This window comes from Clupea harengus, chromosome 3 (assembly GCF_900700415.2).
Source record: "Clupea harengus chromosome 3, Ch_v2.0.2, whole genome shotgun sequence".
NCBI lineage: Eukaryota > Metazoa > Chordata > Actinopteri > Clupeiformes > Clupeidae > Clupea > Clupea harengus.
Window position 1 is genome coordinate 22,534,254 of NC_045154.1, and position 20,791 is coordinate 22,555,044.

Sequence of the window (20,791 nt, forward strand, 5' to 3'; positions counted from 1 at the left end):
GCTACTTCCACCCTCTCCTCTCTGGCAAGCTAACTAATACTTGATGAGTGATACAGTGCTATAATTTCAGAAACGCACCACACGTGGCCATCTCTGGTTTACATCCCTGGCTCCCTGATTATTTATGTCTAGAGGAATGGGGGAAAAAAGGCATACTGTTGAAAGGAAGTGCTATTTTTAGACGTGCTGTAATTCATGCCGCTCTGATGCCACACAACTAATATTAAGTGGCACGTAAAGTCCTTGTGGTGAAAGGGAAACAGCCCTCTGACTCCAGTTCGACATGAATGGAGCCTGCTAAGGGGGAGTCATCAATCATCGATTCGCGAAAGTGAATTAGAGCCGACTGGCGGGGAAGACAGACGGAAGTGAGGAGCGGGAGCGAGCGTTCGCCTCGGCCTGACTGATTTACGGAGAGTGCATCAGACGGGGAAATCACTGCTCAACGGGAGCACATCGGCAGCATCCGTCATTAATCACGCCCCGCGGTGTCTATGCTTTAATGGACTGCTGATGGTCAAATGTGAAAATCGCTGCGTGAGAACTGAGCGGAAGAATTCTACACGCATAAATTGTCCTGGCAACAACAACAAAAAACGAAAAAACAAAAAACAACCACGCCAGAGCAAGAACAGGTAAGAACATGAAAAATGACTGCCCCATGGTGGTCAAAGTAAACATGTACAACTAAAATCCTACATTACATTGTGTTCTGCTGCCTTCAAAAGATACCCACGTTTCTGCAGTAATTCACAATAATCTATGTCTTCCATCACCTCTCACCATGCTCTAGCAGATGCTGCCTGTGTGCATTTAAATCCAGGTTGCAGTGGCATGAGAGTGGCCTAAAGATTAGTGGCCATTAACCTGTGTAAAATGTATTTACCTTCTACTTATGTTAAATAGCTATTTGCTGAAATGCAAGTACATACATATGAAGCAGCTGCCTGCATGACAATATTCATTCTGTATTCATGTACTGCATCCACGGAAGGTCATCCCTTACCACGCGTTCATAATGCTCGCGCTCTCTGTCAAAGTCAATGGCCCGGCCGTCCAAGGACCAGATGAAGGTGATGTCCAGCGCGGAGTCATGTGACGCAGCGCACTGCATTCGGACGTCCTCACCAACCGGGACGTCTGCACTGGAGGGCGCCAGGGTGATCATGGTCGCATCTGCAAAAGTTCATATATATTCAGCTTTTGTAAATATTGTGTACTGGTATTCTTCTTTTTATTATTAAAAGGCTGCAAAATCCCTGTATCACAGTAACACACACATGCACACACACACACACAAATCAAAAACAGTGAAATTCCAGATAGAGTATAACACCATGTTACTGAGCAGGCCTCAGAATGGACTAACGGCACCATGTTAATTTCACCACTAGAGGGCATTAGGGGGCAGGTTATTGAGCACAGCAGGATATCTCAATTTAAAAATTGAGGACAGAAAATATTGTGTAGGCCATGGGGAGTCTGGTGGATAACTAAACAGGGCCAGACAAGCCTGTGAGAGCTTGTTTATACACACAAATACAACAGCAATAATACGCACAAACAAACACCCCACAACATGATGCAAAATGTGCTAGAATATTACTTTCCTTGTACTGCACTGCTTCTTGCATGTATGGTTTTTATATAGCTGGTAGCACAATGCTTTGCCATTTGTTATTATCACATATTGCAAGAAAACATCCCCCGCAGACCAAAAAGAAATCAGACACAATCTGATTCTGGACCAGCTCGAGTGATGGCTCTTCGCATATTAAATGTAATAAGCATACTTGACCAGTACAATTAAATTACGGCAGATACAAGCCTCTCGAGATGTAATCACTCCATCTATTTCAAGCAGTTTGCTTTTCGCCCCTATTACTGAGGCATAAACAGCTGTTGACATTCTTACTTCGCTAGTTACCATACCATATTTCATCAGAGACACAAAGCGAATGGTGACTGTAAAGTAGTTTGGGTTACAGGCCTCGTTGATTCAGAGTGGTTTAGACTAATAGCATCACACACCGGGGCTTGATGATACAAACCAGCAATAGACTGTAATATCTCACGAAAGGGTGGCTTTGAAAAGTGATGTTAAATGCCACACTGAAGGTGGATGCTGGTGGAGACTTGCCTTTGATGGAGAGGGAGCCGGTGCTGTTGGCCCTCCCTCTTTCATTCTCAGCAAAGCATGTATACCTCCCATCATCTCCTTTGGTAAGGTTGAGAATTTCCAGGCTTCCATCTTCCCAAATCAATATCCTGAAAACAACATTACCCAACTGTTAATGCTAAATGTCTACTCACTACAAATGCACTCTGTTATATCCGGGCCTATGGACTTTTAAGATAAATAAAACATTTGTTTACAAATGTCTCCCTAAGTTGGCTTGTGTCCAAACACGTTATAGGAGTGCCACTTCCATGCATTGGCGTGTAGTACAGAGAGCTTGAGTTGGGCCAGCGTCCATATGTTCCCTGACAGAATGCAATGGCCTTTGTAACACAAGATTAGCATTGTGTTGTCTCTGAGATACACACACACACACACACACACACACACACACACACACGAGAGCCTGATTTGTTGGAGGAGCTTAAGATGGAGCTTAAAGTCACTGACTGAGGTGAGGAAGAGAGCTGTCCATCTCTTAACATTGTCCCTGTCTTGATGCCGTAGTCACTAAAACTAACCTGACCTTTGCCGTGTACCGGGAGGTGAAGCCATACAACTAAGCTGTTACCGACACATATGACCTTATTGACCTTGGAATGAAATTAAGTGGTTTGTTACATTTACTTTGAAAATAATGTGTTTAGAGTTCAAGTATGTGTGAAGATACACAACATTTGTTGTAACTCGTTACAACAGAATGCAGGAAATAAAGTGGAACTACTAGGACTAGGACGACAAATACTGACATAAGTTCAGGGACTAACGCTAACGTGTTTATAGTCCAGTGACCTCTGACCTGGAAGAATTGGACAGCATCTCTGTCTCTTTGCTCCAGGAGAACAGAGGCTTGGGGGCCGCCCTGGGCTTGCACTCGATCACCATCCGGCCGTTCTTTGCCCCCAGGTTCTTCCTCTTCACTGGGTTGAGCTCAAAAGTAGGGCCACCCGCTGACGACACAAAACAACAGCCGCTTATCCGTCAAAACCATCCACTACACATAACACCAAAAAGTGACACATGTCCACTTAGAGTTTGAAAACGCTTTTGCGTGCTGTGTCACGTCATACACTATCAGATGTCAGCATTTGCACGCCAAAAGGGTTAACTCTAATCTCAGGAAGACCTCAAGCCTATTAAAAGATGATTAACTTTGCACTGAATTCCCCTTAGTGTGGTGGCATGAAGCAGCCTGCTTGTATGGTTTCCGTACCACTTACGCGTAAATACACAAGACTTTGAAATCTGTACTATATTTGATTAAGGTCATTTAATTAATTGAATTACAGAGCTAAAGATGCAAACATACTCGCCATCACAGAGGTCTATACAACAAGACTAGTAATATGTAACAAAATAAAACATGACAATTAAACAATGAAGAGCATTTGAGATTAATAATTAACACTGCACATTATGCATATCCCTACAACCTAATCACTGCAAACAAAGAAAGCTGCAGCCTCAAAATCAATGCTGTTGGTTGATGTCAATAGGCTATTGTCGGCACCCTTTTACAGTAATTGCTTCCATTGAAGTGAATCCAAACTTCAATTATGCTTCTCCAGGGCTAAAAACAAAGGCAAGGTGATTAGAATTCCGAGCGAAGCTCCGCTGATGTGATCCGTGGGTCAATTGCAGTTCAGTGCCGCCACTGTGGAGGCACGCCGAACAGTGGGAATTCCTCAGTGACCCGCGCCATCCCCTAATAAGCCACATCACACCTACTGAGAGGACATACTCACCGAACACGCGTAGCTCGGCGTTGGCAAAGATGGTGCTGTGGCGGTTCTCCGCAATGCACTGATACATCCCCGAATCCTCGAAGACAAGCTCGTCGAACTTCACCTCGTGTTTGCCATACTGTGGGACACAAACGGACAGAGCGTTAAAAATAGACCCGCTAAAAATGATTCATTTCAGTTTTTTCTTTGTTGAATAATTGGAGAAAAGAAAAAAAAACTCTCATCACAGAGAACATGCGTTGCTATCGCATGCTAATGTATCGGAAGCTGAATGGATTCTCAATGGGAATCTAAGGGGAAACAGCGGGGAGGTTCCCTTTGGAGGTCTCCCTTTGGAGGTCTCCCTTTCACCTCTTTTGTAAGACTGCGATATAGCCACGCTCTGTTCCCGGCTCCTTATGCATGCGAGCGCCGTACGCTCCAGGTCCTCTTTTTTTAAAGTGTGCCAGTTGCCAGGCCCATTACGTAACCCCGCAGTTGGCACCTACTCAGAATCAAGACATAGCGTTCCCTGACACCCTGCCCCGCTTCAGCGAGATGTGTGCCAGCGAGCTGTCAGGGATGAGGCTTCAGCAGGGGGTTTGCATAACCGCTTGTTGTCTTGGTTGTTTTTCGTAAGCGTTTTTGGGCACCCTGCAGGGGTTGACAGGGTGCGCGGGTGTGGGGCGGGTGGGGGTCGGATGAGGGTGCTCCTTACCGGGTGGCCGTTCTTCAGCCAGCGGATGTGTGGCTTGGGCTTCCCGCTGGCCTCGCAGGGCATGGTGTAGGAGCTGCCGATGTCCTGCTCGCCGCTGATGATGTGTTCCACCCACTCGGGGGCCGCTGGGAGAGGGAGGAGGGAGGAGAGAGAGGGGGATGGGGGAAGGAGGACGAGAGGTCACAGGTGAGACCTTCACAGAAAGGCATAGAGGCTTCCAGCATTGATTCAGTGATATTCAACATGGCTGCCATTCACTCAAATCACATAACTCAGCAGTGGAGTACTGTTATTATTTTACAGTTATTATTTTATGTTGAGGTATACCATGTAGCCCTCGGTGATAGATCTTTACAGAGGAGAATATTAAGCCATCTGTTATTAAAGCCAAAAGCAGGGTGACAGTGACAAGTGTACTCTTAGAAAAACCCACCACTCTCCCACTCACTATACTCACTACGGGTACACTGAAGAGTCAAACAAAAATAATGACAACAAGAAAAGAAAAAAAAACAAGTCAAGAAAAAAAAACAAGTCATAGAAAACAATGAAGCACAAGCCATTGCTTTGTGGGAGCGTCTACTCTGATCTTCACACTTTTGACGATCTAATCACTCATACGTGCCAGAGGCAAGTGGGCTGTCCCTTTTGAATTAAGCTCTGTTTACTTTTCCCCTCAGCCTTTTCCCCTCAGAGTTTTAAAGTCTACTATCACCCTAAGCAAGCTGGCAGGCTCCAGTTCAAAGCATCCTTTTTCACAAAGGCGGAAAGGATGTTTACATTTCTGTGTGTAAAACTGACAACTGTTTTTCAGGATTATTTTGCTGTCTTGTATTGAACCATTGAATGGCACTGTCTACCAGCAGGTCCTTTATGGTGCCTGCAGACTGTGTGATTTCAGCAATCTTACAAGTTTATTGCAAGCCACACTGTGTGACATGGATCTAATGAACTTAGGTACGACATCAAAGTTGATGTATGTAGACTATACGATGATAACACCTACTGAATCGTGGGTTTGGTGCCAGTGTCACGGTGATCAGTGCGCCATTTTGTGCTGCATTCTATTTGGTTGGTTAATAGACATAGGTCATAGCAGCAGTCACATTGTGAGATGGTCATCCTAAATTTCTGACATTGTACCAGGCTATCTTTGGCCGCAAGAGCGTGTCAACAGCCATCTTTGAACCTCTGTAACAGTGCAACATTTTTGTTTTGTTTTGGAGCCACAACCAAAATGTACACCTGCCATCAAACATACCATACCAAACATATCCAATTGAGGACAGGAGCTGACTTTAGCACCATCTCCATATCCTTGTCATCTCCATCCCTAATCACAACCTCATCCATCCCGCAGTCAGTGGCTATGTAGGTTTTCTTCTAACAGAGTTGCGACTGTGTGTGGCGTGACTGCGAGAGAGCCTTACCCTCCACATTGACCTTCGCTCTGTGCCAGTCCTTCCCTTTGGCGTTGATGGCCTCACACTCGTAGGTCCCCTCGTCCTCGTACTGCACGTTCATCAGACGCAGCTGACCCCCGGCCATGACGATCTCGTGTGTGGCTGGCAGATCCCCGTCCATCTTCTTCCACTGCATCTTTGGGATGGGACTGTGGAGGAGACACACACACACACACACACACACACACACACACACAAACACACACACACACACACACACACACACACACACACACACACACACACACACACACACACAGAACCTTATAGAGAAGACCCAACCCATTTTTACAACTACTTCGGATACATCTTTCTGATTACTGGATGTTTTGTTTCTGTTTAACAGACTGACTGGACAGTGCCCTAATTGATGCTCAAACATTGGCCTGCTATAATTCCAGCAGATTAGAGTTGACAAAAGGCAAAATTGACTATTTTACCTAAATGTACATGAATATATCAGAAACAAAAGAAACATCATTGTGATCAGGGCAGGATCAGACAGCAATATTTGGAATTTTTTACTTCTCCAAACCAGTATGTCAGAACTCACTTTCCCAGGGCGAAGCATTCCAATGTGATGTTCTGGCCAACCAAGGCATTCGTCTCTGGGAACTTGACTTTGATGTCGGCTGGGTACTTCCGTGGATGACCTGGTGGGAGGCAGAATTTGGGAGGCTGAGAAAAAGTGAGTCACCTATTTGACAAATCCTCCTTTTGGCTCCACATTAGACATGGCCAATTGAAGCTCATGGTGACATGCTCCTGCTACGAGTGCAGCCAAATGTCACAACAGGCTCGGGGGGGGGGGGTTCATTATAAACAATTACATGGAGGTATGACAGCAAAGGTAACATAATAAACATGCACATAGACTCATACACATCGACACAGACACACACACACAGACAGACACACAAACACAAATGTATACACACACAAATACAAACAAACAAGCAAATAAACACACCAACACCCACAACCACACAGACACAAAGACACAAAGACACAAAGACACACAGACACACAGACACACACACACAGAGAGAGAGAGAGAGAGACATACACATACCACGAACAGTATTTACTGCATGGCACAGCCCTGTAATCCAGCCTTCAGATTGAATAAGGAAAGCTGTAAATATGGGCCAAGCTAATGCCGGGAGCTTGCTCCGTTCTCTAGTAATGCAGTCATAATAAAGCCCATGCTTCAGAGAGCACCAGAGGCCCCTCAGGACTGAGGACTGCTATGATGGCTGCTATACCTTAAGACCCGTTTGAACATCTCACAAGCTAAAGAAAAAACGAAGTCCAAACACATATGTCTCCAAACGCCCCCAGCATAGACTGCAGCTGCTAGCACACGCTATTGTATGCGGCTAACTTACTGTAAACAAACTGACCGCCAAGTCTGCAACCTAAAGGGCTGTACTGCGCTGATGCCCCATGCTTGACTTCAGACCCTGCCTTGCATATAGTGTGAAAGCGTACATAGGAACGTGGGTTTATGTCTACGAATACACAGGCGCACTTCTATTTTTGTTCTGCGTTTCTGTTCTCATGCATTTTTTTGCCTGTGTATTAGTTGCACAAGCACTACATGGAGAATTGAGAATGTTCTGGAAACCTGTGTCCTCCAAGGCAGCACTGTGAAACATGCCTGGCTCCGCCCGCCTACTGCTTCCTGCTCAGTTTTTGCTGAGATTATAGTCTGGAACTGCTGTTTGCAAGATGAATCGGTCGGCCATTCTGAGGGGCCCACCAATCAGTGACCAGTGGGGGGGGGGGGGGCTAAGTGCAATGACGTTGAAATGAAGCGTTGTTTTTAAAACGTAGTTACAACAATGTTAGAGTGTTACATAGCAGTAGTTACAACAGTGTTAGAGCTAGACAAAGCCATACAAACAGAGGTTGCAATGCTAATGCAAAGTGTCATTGATGGCGAAGTAGGAGGTATAGCAATCCCATACTGGTCAATGCCGATTGGTTAATGGGTGGTCCAATGGTCTCAAAATTAGCCTGAAGTCTACACCCATTATGATGCAATGACTCTAAACAATTCCAAATGGAGTGAGGCCATATCCTATTCACAAAGTGAATCTGGGTCTGAGTATCCCAGGCTATTGTTAAATAGGATGTGTGTGTATAAATACAGAGGACAAGGACCAGAACACAAACAAGGAATCATTGATGGACTTTCTGAAGCCCCCAGCTGCCTTCAAGTGTTTCCAGCCCGCCACAAACTCTGAAACAAATAAATAAATAACTTAACAAAATACTTTTCTAAAGACTCTGCTCTGGAAGTTGACAAATAGACCCAGTATTCATGCCCCTACTTGTTGTTTTGATCCATTTCTTTCTAGTATGCAGTCGCAACTGCTTCAATCTCCTCAACAGAGAAAATGTCTTAACACTCAATAGGGGACACATAAAAAAATTAACTTAGCAAAAGCAGTCTCATTAAATTGCCTTCCATTATTCACTCTGGTTTTCACCAAGTATGACTTCTCTTAGAATACACTAAGCAGGTTCCATGAAAGGGAATTCGTTACAATCTTGTTTGTGGCTCACTTCATGAGAACTACTCTTACTCTCTCAAGACGTTCTATTCTCCAGCTTCTCCCAATGCTGTCCTCCTGTTTCCTCGGTGACCATTCTGTAAATGTAAACATTGCAGACTAGGGAAAACATATCTCAGTAGAGAAAAGAGTACTAACGGTCAGACAGTGGCACCAGAGGTATGAACTTGCTGAAAACGCTCTTGGCGATCGAGCGGCTGGACATGAAGCAGGAGTAGTTGCCGCTGTCGGACGCCACCACTTTGGAGATGTACAGATTCCCGTTGGTCTGCGAGACAAACTGACGCTCGGAAGGTAGAATGAAGACAGGAAATTCGTTGAGCATCCAGCGGAAGGACAGATCATCTGAAAGGGAAAGAGATGGCGAGCAGGCTTTACAAATGCGTTGGAAAATAACCTGAGATGTGTTTTAAATTGCTCAGTACTAGCCCTTTTTACCATGATGATTCAGTCTGTGAGTCTTGGAAATGTAATAACACAGATAATGAACCATACAGTATCCAGAGCTCCGCGGAGATGATATGGGGTATTTATAGAAACCTCATTACTGAGAGACTGTGTGATTTGCTTTAGTATTGTGTTTGCCCTCTACATCTGCCTAAAGCATCCCTCTCCTCTGCTAGTCTTTTCTCTGGTTTGCTCCCTCCATCACTTCAAGGACATAAAACCACTACTTGCTATCACTGTGTGGCTTGGTAAGTCTGCTTTGAAGACAGTGAAACGATGATGCTGATTTGGGGTCAGGCTTGGTAAGTCTGCTTTGAGACGGTGAAACGATGATGCTGATTTGGGGTCAGGCTTGGTAAGTCTGCTTTGAGACGGTGAAACGATGATGCTGATTTGGGGTCAGTCTTGTGAAGGGAGCGTCCATCTTACCTGGGTAGTGAGGAGGGGGAGCACAGAGCAGCACTGCTCCCTGACCCTCCTTCACAAAGACGGCCTCTCGCTCCTCCGTGGCGAACGCATCCAAGACTACAGGGTGGATGAGAGACAGAGAAGAGAGACAGAAAGAGGGAGACGGGGAGTGGGGAGGAGGAAGGGAGGGACAGGGATGAAAAGAGTGAGACAGGGAGAAGGAGAGAAGATTGCTCCAATTAACAAACTCAACCAATCTACCTTCAGGCCCTTTTATATTTTACTCTAGGCGACACACACACTGCATGTCCTTGGATAGAAATAATGGCTTCAGTCATATAGCTCACTGACTGAGAAGCTGCAGCATCATCAATCTCAAAGAAAGCTTAGTTCAGCAAAACCAACATCCCTTATAGGACGCTTGACATTTAAAAATGAATTTCCATTAAGAGGCACGGGCTAGGGCATTCAAGCTCCAGATAAGTGTTTGCGTAACGCCGGCCAGGAAGGAGAATGCGTCACAGCACAGACACACAAAGAGCTGTGACCACGATCTGTTATATAACGCACAGTCCAGGTCCTGTCACGGTCACTTACATCCAAACTGGACCGTGGCTTTCCTGCTGATCACTGTTCCGTAGCTGTTGGTGGCTTCGCAGGTGTAGTTCCCAACGTGTTTGCTCTTGTCTGGTTTACTGATGACCAGGTTGCCACCCTCAAGCCTGTAGTGGTCGTCGGCTGTCTTGTCCAAGTCGATTTCTACTTTCTCAAGCCTCCACCTGGAAACAAGAGATTACATTTCGAATCCCTTGGTGACTGAGACATGGAATTAAAATCCCCAAAGAGCGATAAAATCTCATTAGTGATTTATGATTGCTTCTCGTAAAGAGGTTATCCCATTAACTTATCGGCACATTAGCTGCCATCCACTACTTAAACAAATGTGGCTTAAGCCCGGCTTAGCAGCGCTGGATCCAGCATCCATAACCTGTCCTGTACCTTAGGCTTAGACCACTGGTGGGTCTAATAACTGTAGACATGGGGTTTCCTGGTCATGGTTTCAGACTTCAATTCTAAGCCTCTGATTTCAATGCACACAGATAGACACAAGCACTGACATATTTATGCACTCACATCTGAAAAGGGGGTGGGGGGGCTGGTTATGATTCTGCTGCTTATTGACTCTATAATGCCATGACCCTTTGGGGTGACCTTGAGAAAGAACCGGTAAATTACAGAGGTGCAGCAAATGGTCGGGTCACCCAGCATGAACGACCCCTGACCTGCTGGAGCCGCAGCTCCGAGCAGGAGGAACCGAACGTGTTACATGGGCGTGCGGAGGAGTAGAGGGGCGAGGCGGATAAATCAGACAGAGAGGGAGGGCAAACCCCCCGGGGATTTTGGGGGGGTGGGAAAGGTCACCGCGCGTGAGATGGATGGCGGGCAGAGAGAGGGTCAACACTGAGCGTGATTGAGACGGAGACGGGACTAAGACGGGGGCTCTCTGAGCTCAGCATTAAGGAGTGGAGCCACCTGATGTAGCAGTGACTGTGGGTCAAGACCCAGAGAAAGTGTATGGGTATGATACAGAAAAAAAACAACTACATGCATGTCCCTTTTGACACAGACGATATGCACTTTGAGGGACTTACAGGACAAACAGGATTTTCAGAGATGGAAAATCTCCTCAATGAGAAAGGCTAACTGGCTAAGAGCCATGACACGGAGGGGAAAGCAGCAGGTTATGCATGCGGTAATACTGCGCTTACGGGTAATGTGAGGAGTGTGAGCTGAGGATGGAGGGGGTGTCTGGGTTCTGGTGAGGTGAACTGACTTAACGCACACAAGTTCTGCACAAAAGCTGGAGGTTTTTCGCCACTGCGGGCAAGTGATGATGCAAGTGACAAACATGAAATTCACTCAAACGGACAGTTCCTGGCCTCCGGCTTGAGGATAACAACTCAGAAAACCCCCACCCCCACCACCAGCACCCCACCCTATCCCACCCGCCCAGGAGGAACGTGCCTATTTTCAGCATCCTAATCATTCCTGCAACAGCATGCAACCCATGTGTGTGTGTGTGTGTGTGTGTGTGTGTTTGTGTGTGTTTGTGCGTGTACATGTTTGTGCCTGTATGTGTGTGTTGGGAAAGGGGTGGTGTCTCTGTGGCACTGTGTGGCCAAGGCTGCTCTGACAGTGCAGAAAGCGGGGGCCAGAGGAACATATGTTACCTGTATGTGGCAGGTGGGTTGGCCCGCGCTCGGCAGCTCAGGGTGATCTTCGCCTCAGGCGACTCCTCGGGGTAGATGGTGTCCATGGGCAGCTCCTCAAACACGGGCCCATAACCCGCAGAGTCATCTGGTGCAGACGAGAGAGAGAGAGAGAGAGAGAGAGAGAGAGAGAGAGAGAGATAGGGAGAGAAGACGACAACAGAATGATAACACTGGCGGTACGTCCTTCACAAACTGCGCAACAGGACTCCCATCAGTAGATGCCTTCATTTGCTGCCGTATCTCGCTCCCAGGCAGAGGGTGAGGCAATAAGCAGGACGTGTCACACAAAATAACACTGAATGCCCTGTCATTTTTTGACTGTGAACACAGGGGACTGCAGTGACTTGAACAAGAAATGTGCTTAGTGGGATTTGGTGGTTAGCTTATCTGAATGTCTGCTGAAAAAAAAAAAACTGTGTTATCTCCACATTCCACTCATCCAAAATACTGTCAAATGAATGCAAGGAGAAAGAGAGAGAGAGAGAGAGAGAGAGAGAGAGAGTGAATGTACTGAATTGCTGTCTAAATTGCAGGCTTCATTCAACCACTCTGAATATTGTTACTCGCTAATTTACTTCACTCTGCCACAGTGCCACCAGAAGCTGACGTCAAACGTGAGCCCTCCATGAATAAGACACAAACACAGTGCAAGTCAATGAATACCCAATGAGGCGAGATGAGGCTTAAACTGGCGGAATGTTGCGAGTGCACTTGCTCTTGCGCACTTCTTTACTCGTCACTTTGACAACTTCCGCAGCCTTTAGAAACTAGAGTGGAACGCACTCCAACGGTCCTGATATCCTGGGACTAAAGCAGATGACGAAACCCAGTGACAAAGTACCATTGCAGCCTTTTCCCCGGGAAAACAAAGAGAATATCACTTTAAAAAGTGTGCGATGATGCGTCAGATTAAAACGCGGCTTGTTTTATGTCATTTATTTAACCGCCATCAGTGATTCCGAGATACATTTTAATTGGGAGAGAGAAGGGAACGGCAGCTGAGGCCATGCGACTGTGCAGCAATCTAGCCTCTGACAGTGAAGTAATTATTATTTCTATTATTCCAGAGATGCAGCATTGAAAGTGACAGATGGCAGAGGGTATGCTGTTCCACTGGGCACAGGCCCATTGCCTGGAGATAGCGCTCGCTCTCGCTACTCCTCTCCCTCTCTCTCATCTCCCTCTCATCTCCCCCTCTCTCACTCACTGTCTGTCTCACTCTCTCTTTCACCACCCTGGGTAATTCTCTCTTTCTCCCTCTTTCCCTCTCTCTATCTCTGTCTGTCCCTTCTCTGCCCTCTCTAGTCGTGTGTGTGTGTGTGTGTGTCCACATATCTGTGTGTGAATGTATGCGTTCATGTGTTCATGTATTAGTGACATGTTCTGGCTGCTCTTTCTCTGTGGCTTGTAAACGGGCGTACGGCGATTCAAGTGAGTGATCTTGCTCCCGGTGGTTGATCAGTTAATCAAATGAACAAGCACGACCCCGTGGTTTCTGTGCCATGCGTGGGGAGAGAGAGAACCCCACCTCCTGACCGGCTCTGCTGGGAAAGAGACAGCACAGGATCCCTGTCCGGCATTAATATATGGACGGAAAAAGAACAAAACTCATCTGAATTTTAAATGGCAAAAGCTCATATTGCAGGGATCAGCTCTGACTATTTCTTCGCTGGCTCAGGCCCCTCTGATAACACATCAATTATTCATAAGGTGGGATTTTTTAGAGGTACCACACCAGGAGGGGAGGCAGTGTGTGTTATGTCCCTACCCATTAACCATTCACAGGAGTGTGAATCTTGTATGATGTCCTCTCAGGCACAGACACACAACTCACTCAGATACAAAACAGAAGTTTACCTTCTTAACCACAGAAAACGCCACGGCAACACAACAACACAAAAGCACAACAACAGTCTTCGCAGATATACTGATCAAAAACTGGTGATTTGATTTGATAATCAGAGTTCTAATTCAACACAAGGTTAACCTTTCAAATGTAATAGTCTACTGCTACTCCTACTTGATCCCAACGTATGGCTGTCCAATTTCATCTGTTCACTTAATCTTAAAATGGGTTTCAGTATAGGGCCATAAAACTAAGGCCAGGACATAATGGGCTATTGTCTTTTCGAATATGTGACTGAACCTTTAACAGTATGAAGCTTAAATATCCACATCTATAGACCCATTACTTCCTTGGCCTTCTAGACCATGACTCTGCATATATGCTGTGGATGTGAGTGACTGCATATATGCTGTGGATGTGAGTGACTCTGCATATATGCTGTGGATGTGAGTGACTCTGCATATATGCTGTGGATGTGAGTGACTCTGCATATATGCTGTGGATGTGAGTGACTCTGCATATCTGCTGTGGATGTGATTGCTGGGTCACGGTGATGGGGTAGCTGAGGGGGAGCCATGAGCCATCTGTGAGCTGTGGGCTCGTGTGTGTTGCCTCCGCTGTGCGTTACCACGCACAATCTGCTTTGGGAAGTGAATTTGGACGCTCTTCAGAGGCACACACCCAATGTACCACACACACACACACACACCGGCCTGTCACACACACAAACAAACACGTGCGTGCACACACACAGGTGTCCGGTAACAGTCAGTAGAATATCTGCTGTCAACAAGATTATATGAAATAGAGCCGCATGCAGTACACACACATTTTAAAAATGCACTCGGTCAAAGCCATCTTTGAACATTTTCTCAAGTGGGGCCTCGTCTCCTGCGCTCCACTCGGATCGTCACTGGGCACCGTACACAGACGAGGGAGGCATATGATCTGATGCTCACAAGTGGCAAGGGAATAAATCAGCTGCTAGGAGCGCGACCTCCGTTCAGCAGTGCGCATGTCAGGGCTAATTAGAGATGGCTCCTCCAACAGAGACCAGCCACCGAAACAGTGACTTCCAGTTGCAGCCGCCTGATTAGAATATCAATGTGCCGATAGTGCGACTGTTTAGAGGCTAATTAATGATGAAGATGATCTCAGAGTTGTCAGGGGCAGACAACAAATATGAACACACACAATTGGCTCTCAGCCAGGAAACGTTCCCCAGTAATCACGGGCAGCAGTGCTTCGTGTTTTAACCTTGGAGAGCTCATTTTCAAGGACAGAGACAATTAAAGCAATGGGTAGCAAGTGTGTAATCACAATGCAAGGCTGTCCATCAGTCATGTGTCTGCATGACAGCAGCCCCCCCTACAGTGGTGCTATGGCTAATAACCATCCTTAAGTGCACAACTCAGGAAGGCCAACCATTTCAATATTACGACCCATCTTAAAAAGGTCACTGTGATTTATATGACGTAGGCAGTTCAAAATGAGCACCAACATATGACATATTGCTTTAGACATGGATACCCCCAGCAGTTCATTTACACAACTTGCAATGCTGGGAGAGCTGAGACAGACCACACCCCCCACCCCCAAACACACACACACGCACCCCGCACCCCCCCCCTCTTCCACCCCCCAGACAAAAGCTCATCCCATGTGTCCTTTAAAACACATGATCCGCGCGCGTGCAGTCAGAGGGAGAGGCCTAACCCGCTCTGACAGGCAGATAGTGCTGAGTTTATGGAGCCCTGGAGCCTCTCAGAGGGGCCAGCAGCGCTCGCTCCCCTGCGCTATGGGCGCTGACATACTTCCATTGTTTACGCTCACTGCTGACAAGGGTGGAGGAGCTATACTTACTTAACAAGGCCGAGATGAAGAGTTGTGCAAGAGACTGCTAAACTGAATAAGACTAATCACTCTGGATAGCTATGTGCTCGGGGGTTGGGGGGTGGGGGGTGTACAAAACAAGTGAAGTGCCACGATCTGAGGTCCATAATGAATGGTCAAGTGCACATTCAAGATCGCGCTGATCAAAGGCTGTCGAGAGGCTCGTGTTTGAATGTAAATATGCCCCTTGTGGTGCCTTTGATGTTAAATGAAGGCTGTGTGTGTGTGTGTGTGGGGGGGGGGGAACCAGACTTCTGAACCCATCTGTCTAGCCAATCCTCAGATGAAATGAAATGCGCCGAACCAGAGCTGAATATAAGATACGGGCGGGCAACCTTCTCACAAGCTCCTTTTTTTACAACTTCACCAAGGTCCTTGGCGTGAGAGGACTAGATCGCTTGCCACAGATGAATCTCTGTTTGTTTGGCCAATCATTCATCCACAATTTACTAGCGCACCGCTACAAGCACACCGCTACACCCTCGGCCCTGCTAGATTGTCATGTCCTTGGAGCTGGCATTAATCATGAATGACTCTCATGTGCCTGAGGCCAGCTATGAATATGGAGTCTTGCCATGCAGGTACTCAGAGACAGTCCTGACCCCCCATTAAAATGGTTTGTCTGACTGCACTTTCTTCTCTGAGTGATGAACATTAACATTTAAAGAGCCCATAACACATACAGTAGATGTTAACAATTAACAGCGATGCATTTTGCATGCGTAACCTTGGAGCGGTTGACCATTTAGGATTCTGTGTGAAGTGTAATAAATATTAGTGGGTGCATGTAGATGTACTGCACTGAATCAGGTCGGAGTAGGAACCCCTAAAGCCTAAATGACTGCAGCTTGTAAACAGTATCTACTGACATTATCTATACGAGTAAAATCATTAAGTACTTACCACTAAAGATGTCTGGCACCTCACTATATAGAGATGAAACTGCAAAGAAAGCAGAGATTTAATTGATCACATTTTATGTAAATGAATCAAACATGAATTAAATTGATGTGTACTAGTTGGTATGTTAATAAAAATTTCTTTCAACAAATAATATCAAAATGGGGTGTGACAGAACTGATACAACCATACTGTTGTTATGGTAATACATACAATACATACGGGACGTGCACAGGAGGGGGCTAAGGTTGCTTGGGCAACTGCCCGTTTGCCTTCCTCGATTGAAGTTGCCCCTCGGAAGGAAATATATATATTTTTTAAATAGTATTACGGCTGCAGAACTTAATGTAGGCCTAGGTAAAATAATCGCGGAATGCGTCCAGGGGACGGGGGAGTGGCGGCGGCGGTTAGTGAGAGTTTCAAGTGATATAGGCAAAATATGCGTCCAGAGGACGGGGGCGTGGCGGGGCCGTGACAAAAATGAACGTGATTTTTAACGGCCCTTTTTTCCAGGGCAGAGCAACTTCCCTTCAAAATTCCTGTGCCGGTCCCTGGTAATACACCGTCCTATGTAGGGTATTTCTCAAAGCATAGCCTGACATTTCAATACATTCATATCGGTGACATTTTTATACATATCGCATGTAACTTTCTCACAGAATGGACTTGAGGAGACCTGCCTAAACTATAACAGCTATACAGAAAATGTAAATGTGTGCAAAAATATAACAAAGTAAACAATCTGCTGAATGTCATGTCTTCCACAGTGTCTTGCTGTTCTGAAACTTCTGCTTTTTTCCCATCAACACAGATGCCAGAGTAAACATACATATATATATATATACTGTATATATACTGTATATACATATATACACACAAAGACACTTATCAGTGTCTGTACTCTTAGTGTTGGTGGTCAATCAAGACCTCTACACTTTCAGATTGACTTACACGTACATTACTGTCCAAACAGCTTTCCCTTCTATCTACAAATCAAGCTTTTAAGGTTACGCCCTCTAAATGGCAGTCATCAGTTCAAAGATCTGAACAGACATTGTGTCTCGCACAGAGCTTTCCACTGAATGGGCAAGGACGCTTTAATCTCACAAAGATAGCGGTAATACTCCTGCACTTATATCAGCTCGGACAGATCCGTTTCAGAGATGTCCTTTATCTCCCTCTCGTTGATTTGGTCGTCGTCCTCTGGCTACTTTCCAGCGATGTGGATGCTCTCCGGGAAAGGATATGAAATTGGCTTTGATAATCAGGCAGATTGGCTTCTTAATAGAGTACCGCGCACACAGAGGCAGAGTTATTCCAATCTTGATGCAATTAACTCTGACTCCGACACCCGCGCCCACCGCTGCGATAGGAGGGGAGAAGAGGAGGCTGAGTTATACTCACAAGACGAGGCGAGCGTCAGGGAGAGAGCAGGCAGGAGCAGAGCGAGGGGCTGCATGCTGGTCTGTCATGAACTTCCAGGAGAAGTGCTCAGAACGGGAGTCAGAGTGACATTAGCAGGTATGGCTGGTTTCCCTGTGCAGAAAAAGGAATAAAAAACGGAGAGAAATGGTGTAAGTAACCTAATGACGCCTAATACCAGAGAGTAACTCAGTTTATAGAGACGTGCCTCAACAGAGTTCATCGTGCCAGAGACCACCAGAAAACAGGAAGTCTACTTTCCATCTGCCTTTGAGACTGAACTTGTGCCCTCTTTAATGCCTTAGCTTAGCTATTAATTGCACCCTGATAGTAGAAATGATTCTCTTTTGACAACTTCCCCTTCCGTTCAGACTAATCTGTTGCTTAGACTATCTGTTATGCTTTTAGTAAACCTTGAATATGCCCACACAAGATATGTAATAGAAGTAAAATAAAATGTTATGTTAATGAAAGAGAGAGGTAGAGGGAGGAAGATTGCCAGAGTGTTCCGCATTGGTGTCAGTCTGATATGTCATACGTACGTCAAGCCCAACAGGCACCAGCGTGGCAAGGGAAATCTACCACGCTGGCAGGAAGTGACTGACAAGCAATCATTTCAGCAGGGTGAGATGCAAACGAAACGAATGAATGGCCCAGGAGGACCACGGACTGAGAGGCGCATCACCAGGCTGGTGTAAGATGAACCCCGATGTGACAAGCAACAGCTGTCTCATAAGAGACTTGGATGTAGCTCTAGTCCACACTGGGGACAATGCAGCAGCCACCTGCTGTGACCACAAATGACTGGTCCCATTCAGACAGACAGAGGCAGACACTGGCACAAGAGAGACAGGCTATATGTGCACAGAGACTAGGGTGGACAGACAACAGGCTATATGTGCACAGAGACTAGGGTGGACAGACTACAGGCTATATGTGCACAGAGAGTAGGGTGGACAGACTACAGGGCTTGAATTAGCTGACTATGATAATCCACAGGCCAGTGTACTATAACCACATAGTTACTGTTAAAAGTAAAATGATAAAAGTCTTATTATACTAATTATACTAATAAAAGTCTTTATTCATTTATGACACTACAAATGTTACGCTCCCTCATCTTTAAGAGGAGGGGAGATACCACTCAGGGTACAGATGTGCACAACACACTCAAAAAGCTACCATATCACGTGTTGTAACACAACATTTGAACTCCTGTCAAGTCGATTTAATGCTTGATGTTGCAAGACCATATGGGCACAACCATTCATACGCACCCTACGTACATGCATTTCCTCACAGCTGTTGATTGGACTGACACACACAGACACAGACGCGCATAAACATGGATGCACGCCTGCACACACACACACAGACACAGACACAGACACACACACACACACACCCAGCCACACACAGAGACATAGACACAGCTGTTCGAATCATACAGGCACGGACACACATAAACATGGGTGTACGTCTGCACACACAGACACAGACACACACACACACACACACACACTCACACCCAGCCACACACCCAGCCACACACACAGATGTACGAATCATACAGGCACGGACACATATAAACATGGATGTACGTCTGCACACACAGACACAGACACAGATACACACACACACACACACACACACACACACACTCACACCCAGCCACACACACAGATGTACGAATCATACAGGCACGGACACACATAAACATGGATGTACGTCTGCACACACAGACACAGACACAGACACACACACACACACACACAAACACACACACTTACACCCAGCCACACACCCAGCCACACACACAGATGTACGAATCACACAGGCACGGACACGCAGAAAACATGGATGCAAACACAGACACCCACACCCAGCCACACACAGAGACATGCGCGCACACACAAATATAAATAATAGAATAAAAAAAAAACTTCTAAAAAAGATTTGCCCAGCATGAAGCACACAGCCCGGCGTAATGTCTGCTGGAGTGAAACAAGAAACACAGAGGGTTTTCATCCACACGCTGATGGTATCCTAGCAACACTTTTCAAAAGAAGCAGTTGTGTTTTGTCAAGCCCTTTTGTGACTGTGGAGAAGAAAAAAAAAACTAAATAGATACAATTTTCTGTCTAGAACGGCATTGTTGAGGGATACCATGGACAAGAGGGAGCTGTGGTCATCCGACTAACAATTCCATCAGTATTCGTAAAAGAACTCCCATTTATTGGAACTGTAGGAGTGCAGTGTGTTCACTGGTAGACGTGCATATGGCTGGACGCTTTGCCAGCCTAAAAATAGACTTGAGTGGAACATTGTGAAATTTCCCGAAATGGCTTTAGGATGAGCCTTGAAAAGCACATTCATTCAGAGCTTCTTAGGGAGGATTTGGGATATGCATGGCGAAGTAGGGTATAAAATGGCTATTATATTCTGATAATGGTGGGGCCGGAACAAGCAGACTGCAAACAGACCCAAAGCCTGTGTAATAATGCAATATTTACTTTCCTACCCTGCTTTGGTGTGTATTTGTGCGCTGGCATTACGTGAATGGCATACAGAAAACCGCTCCTGTCTAACACTGTCTAGGATGAAAGATCCTTTATCATTCTAAACATCTCTTCAGAGAGGAAGTACTAGCCCTGAATGGTCATAACACAAATACCCTTCTTTAAACTTATAACAGCTTCTACGAATTTCATGGTCAGCTACCTCTCTATTTAATCCTTTGACTACTCATCAAGTTTAACTGACCCCTTTTCCCCCTTTATGGTACACCACCACCCCCCAAAACGCCTCCATGCACCCTCTGCACCCTACACAAACACACACACACACACACACACACACGCACACACGCACACACAGACACACACACACACACTTTCTCCTTTGTAACACACCCCCTGCCACCCCCCTTCAGGCCTTAG

The 20,791-nt window shown here is 46.0% G+C and overlaps 1 protein-coding gene across 2 annotated transcripts in view; it reads right to left on the reverse strand.

Annotated features, from left to right (window-relative positions):
* The window catches only part of cntn1a (contactin 1a), a 58,391-nt gene that overhangs the window by 13,042 nt on the left and 24,558 nt on the right, over window positions 1-20,791 (reverse strand). For both annotated transcript variants that reach the window (XM_012842437.3, XM_031564976.2), the window contains exons 2-14: window positions 17,835-17,966; window positions 16,434-16,472; window positions 11,750-11,876; window positions 10,116-10,297; window positions 9,540-9,635; window positions 8,802-9,008; window positions 6,638-6,737; window positions 6,052-6,233; window positions 4,622-4,746; window positions 3,925-4,042; window positions 2,979-3,129; window positions 2,141-2,268; window positions 1,007-1,176 (exon numbers count right to left, since the gene is read on the reverse strand). In XM_012842437.3, the coding sequence (XP_012697891.1) occupies window positions 1,007-1,176; window positions 2,141-2,268; window positions 2,979-3,129; window positions 3,925-4,042; window positions 4,622-4,746; window positions 6,052-6,233; window positions 6,638-6,737; window positions 8,802-9,008; window positions 9,540-9,635; window positions 10,116-10,297; window positions 11,750-11,876; window positions 16,434-16,472; window positions 17,835-17,889 (1,680 nt within the window). In that variant the 5' untranslated portion in view covers window positions 17,890-17,966. The remainder of the gene's footprint in view (window positions 1-1,006; window positions 1,177-2,140; window positions 2,269-2,978; window positions 3,130-3,924; window positions 4,043-4,621; window positions 4,747-6,051; window positions 6,234-6,637; window positions 6,738-8,801; window positions 9,009-9,539; window positions 9,636-10,115; window positions 10,298-11,749; window positions 11,877-16,433; window positions 16,473-17,834; window positions 17,967-20,791) is intronic.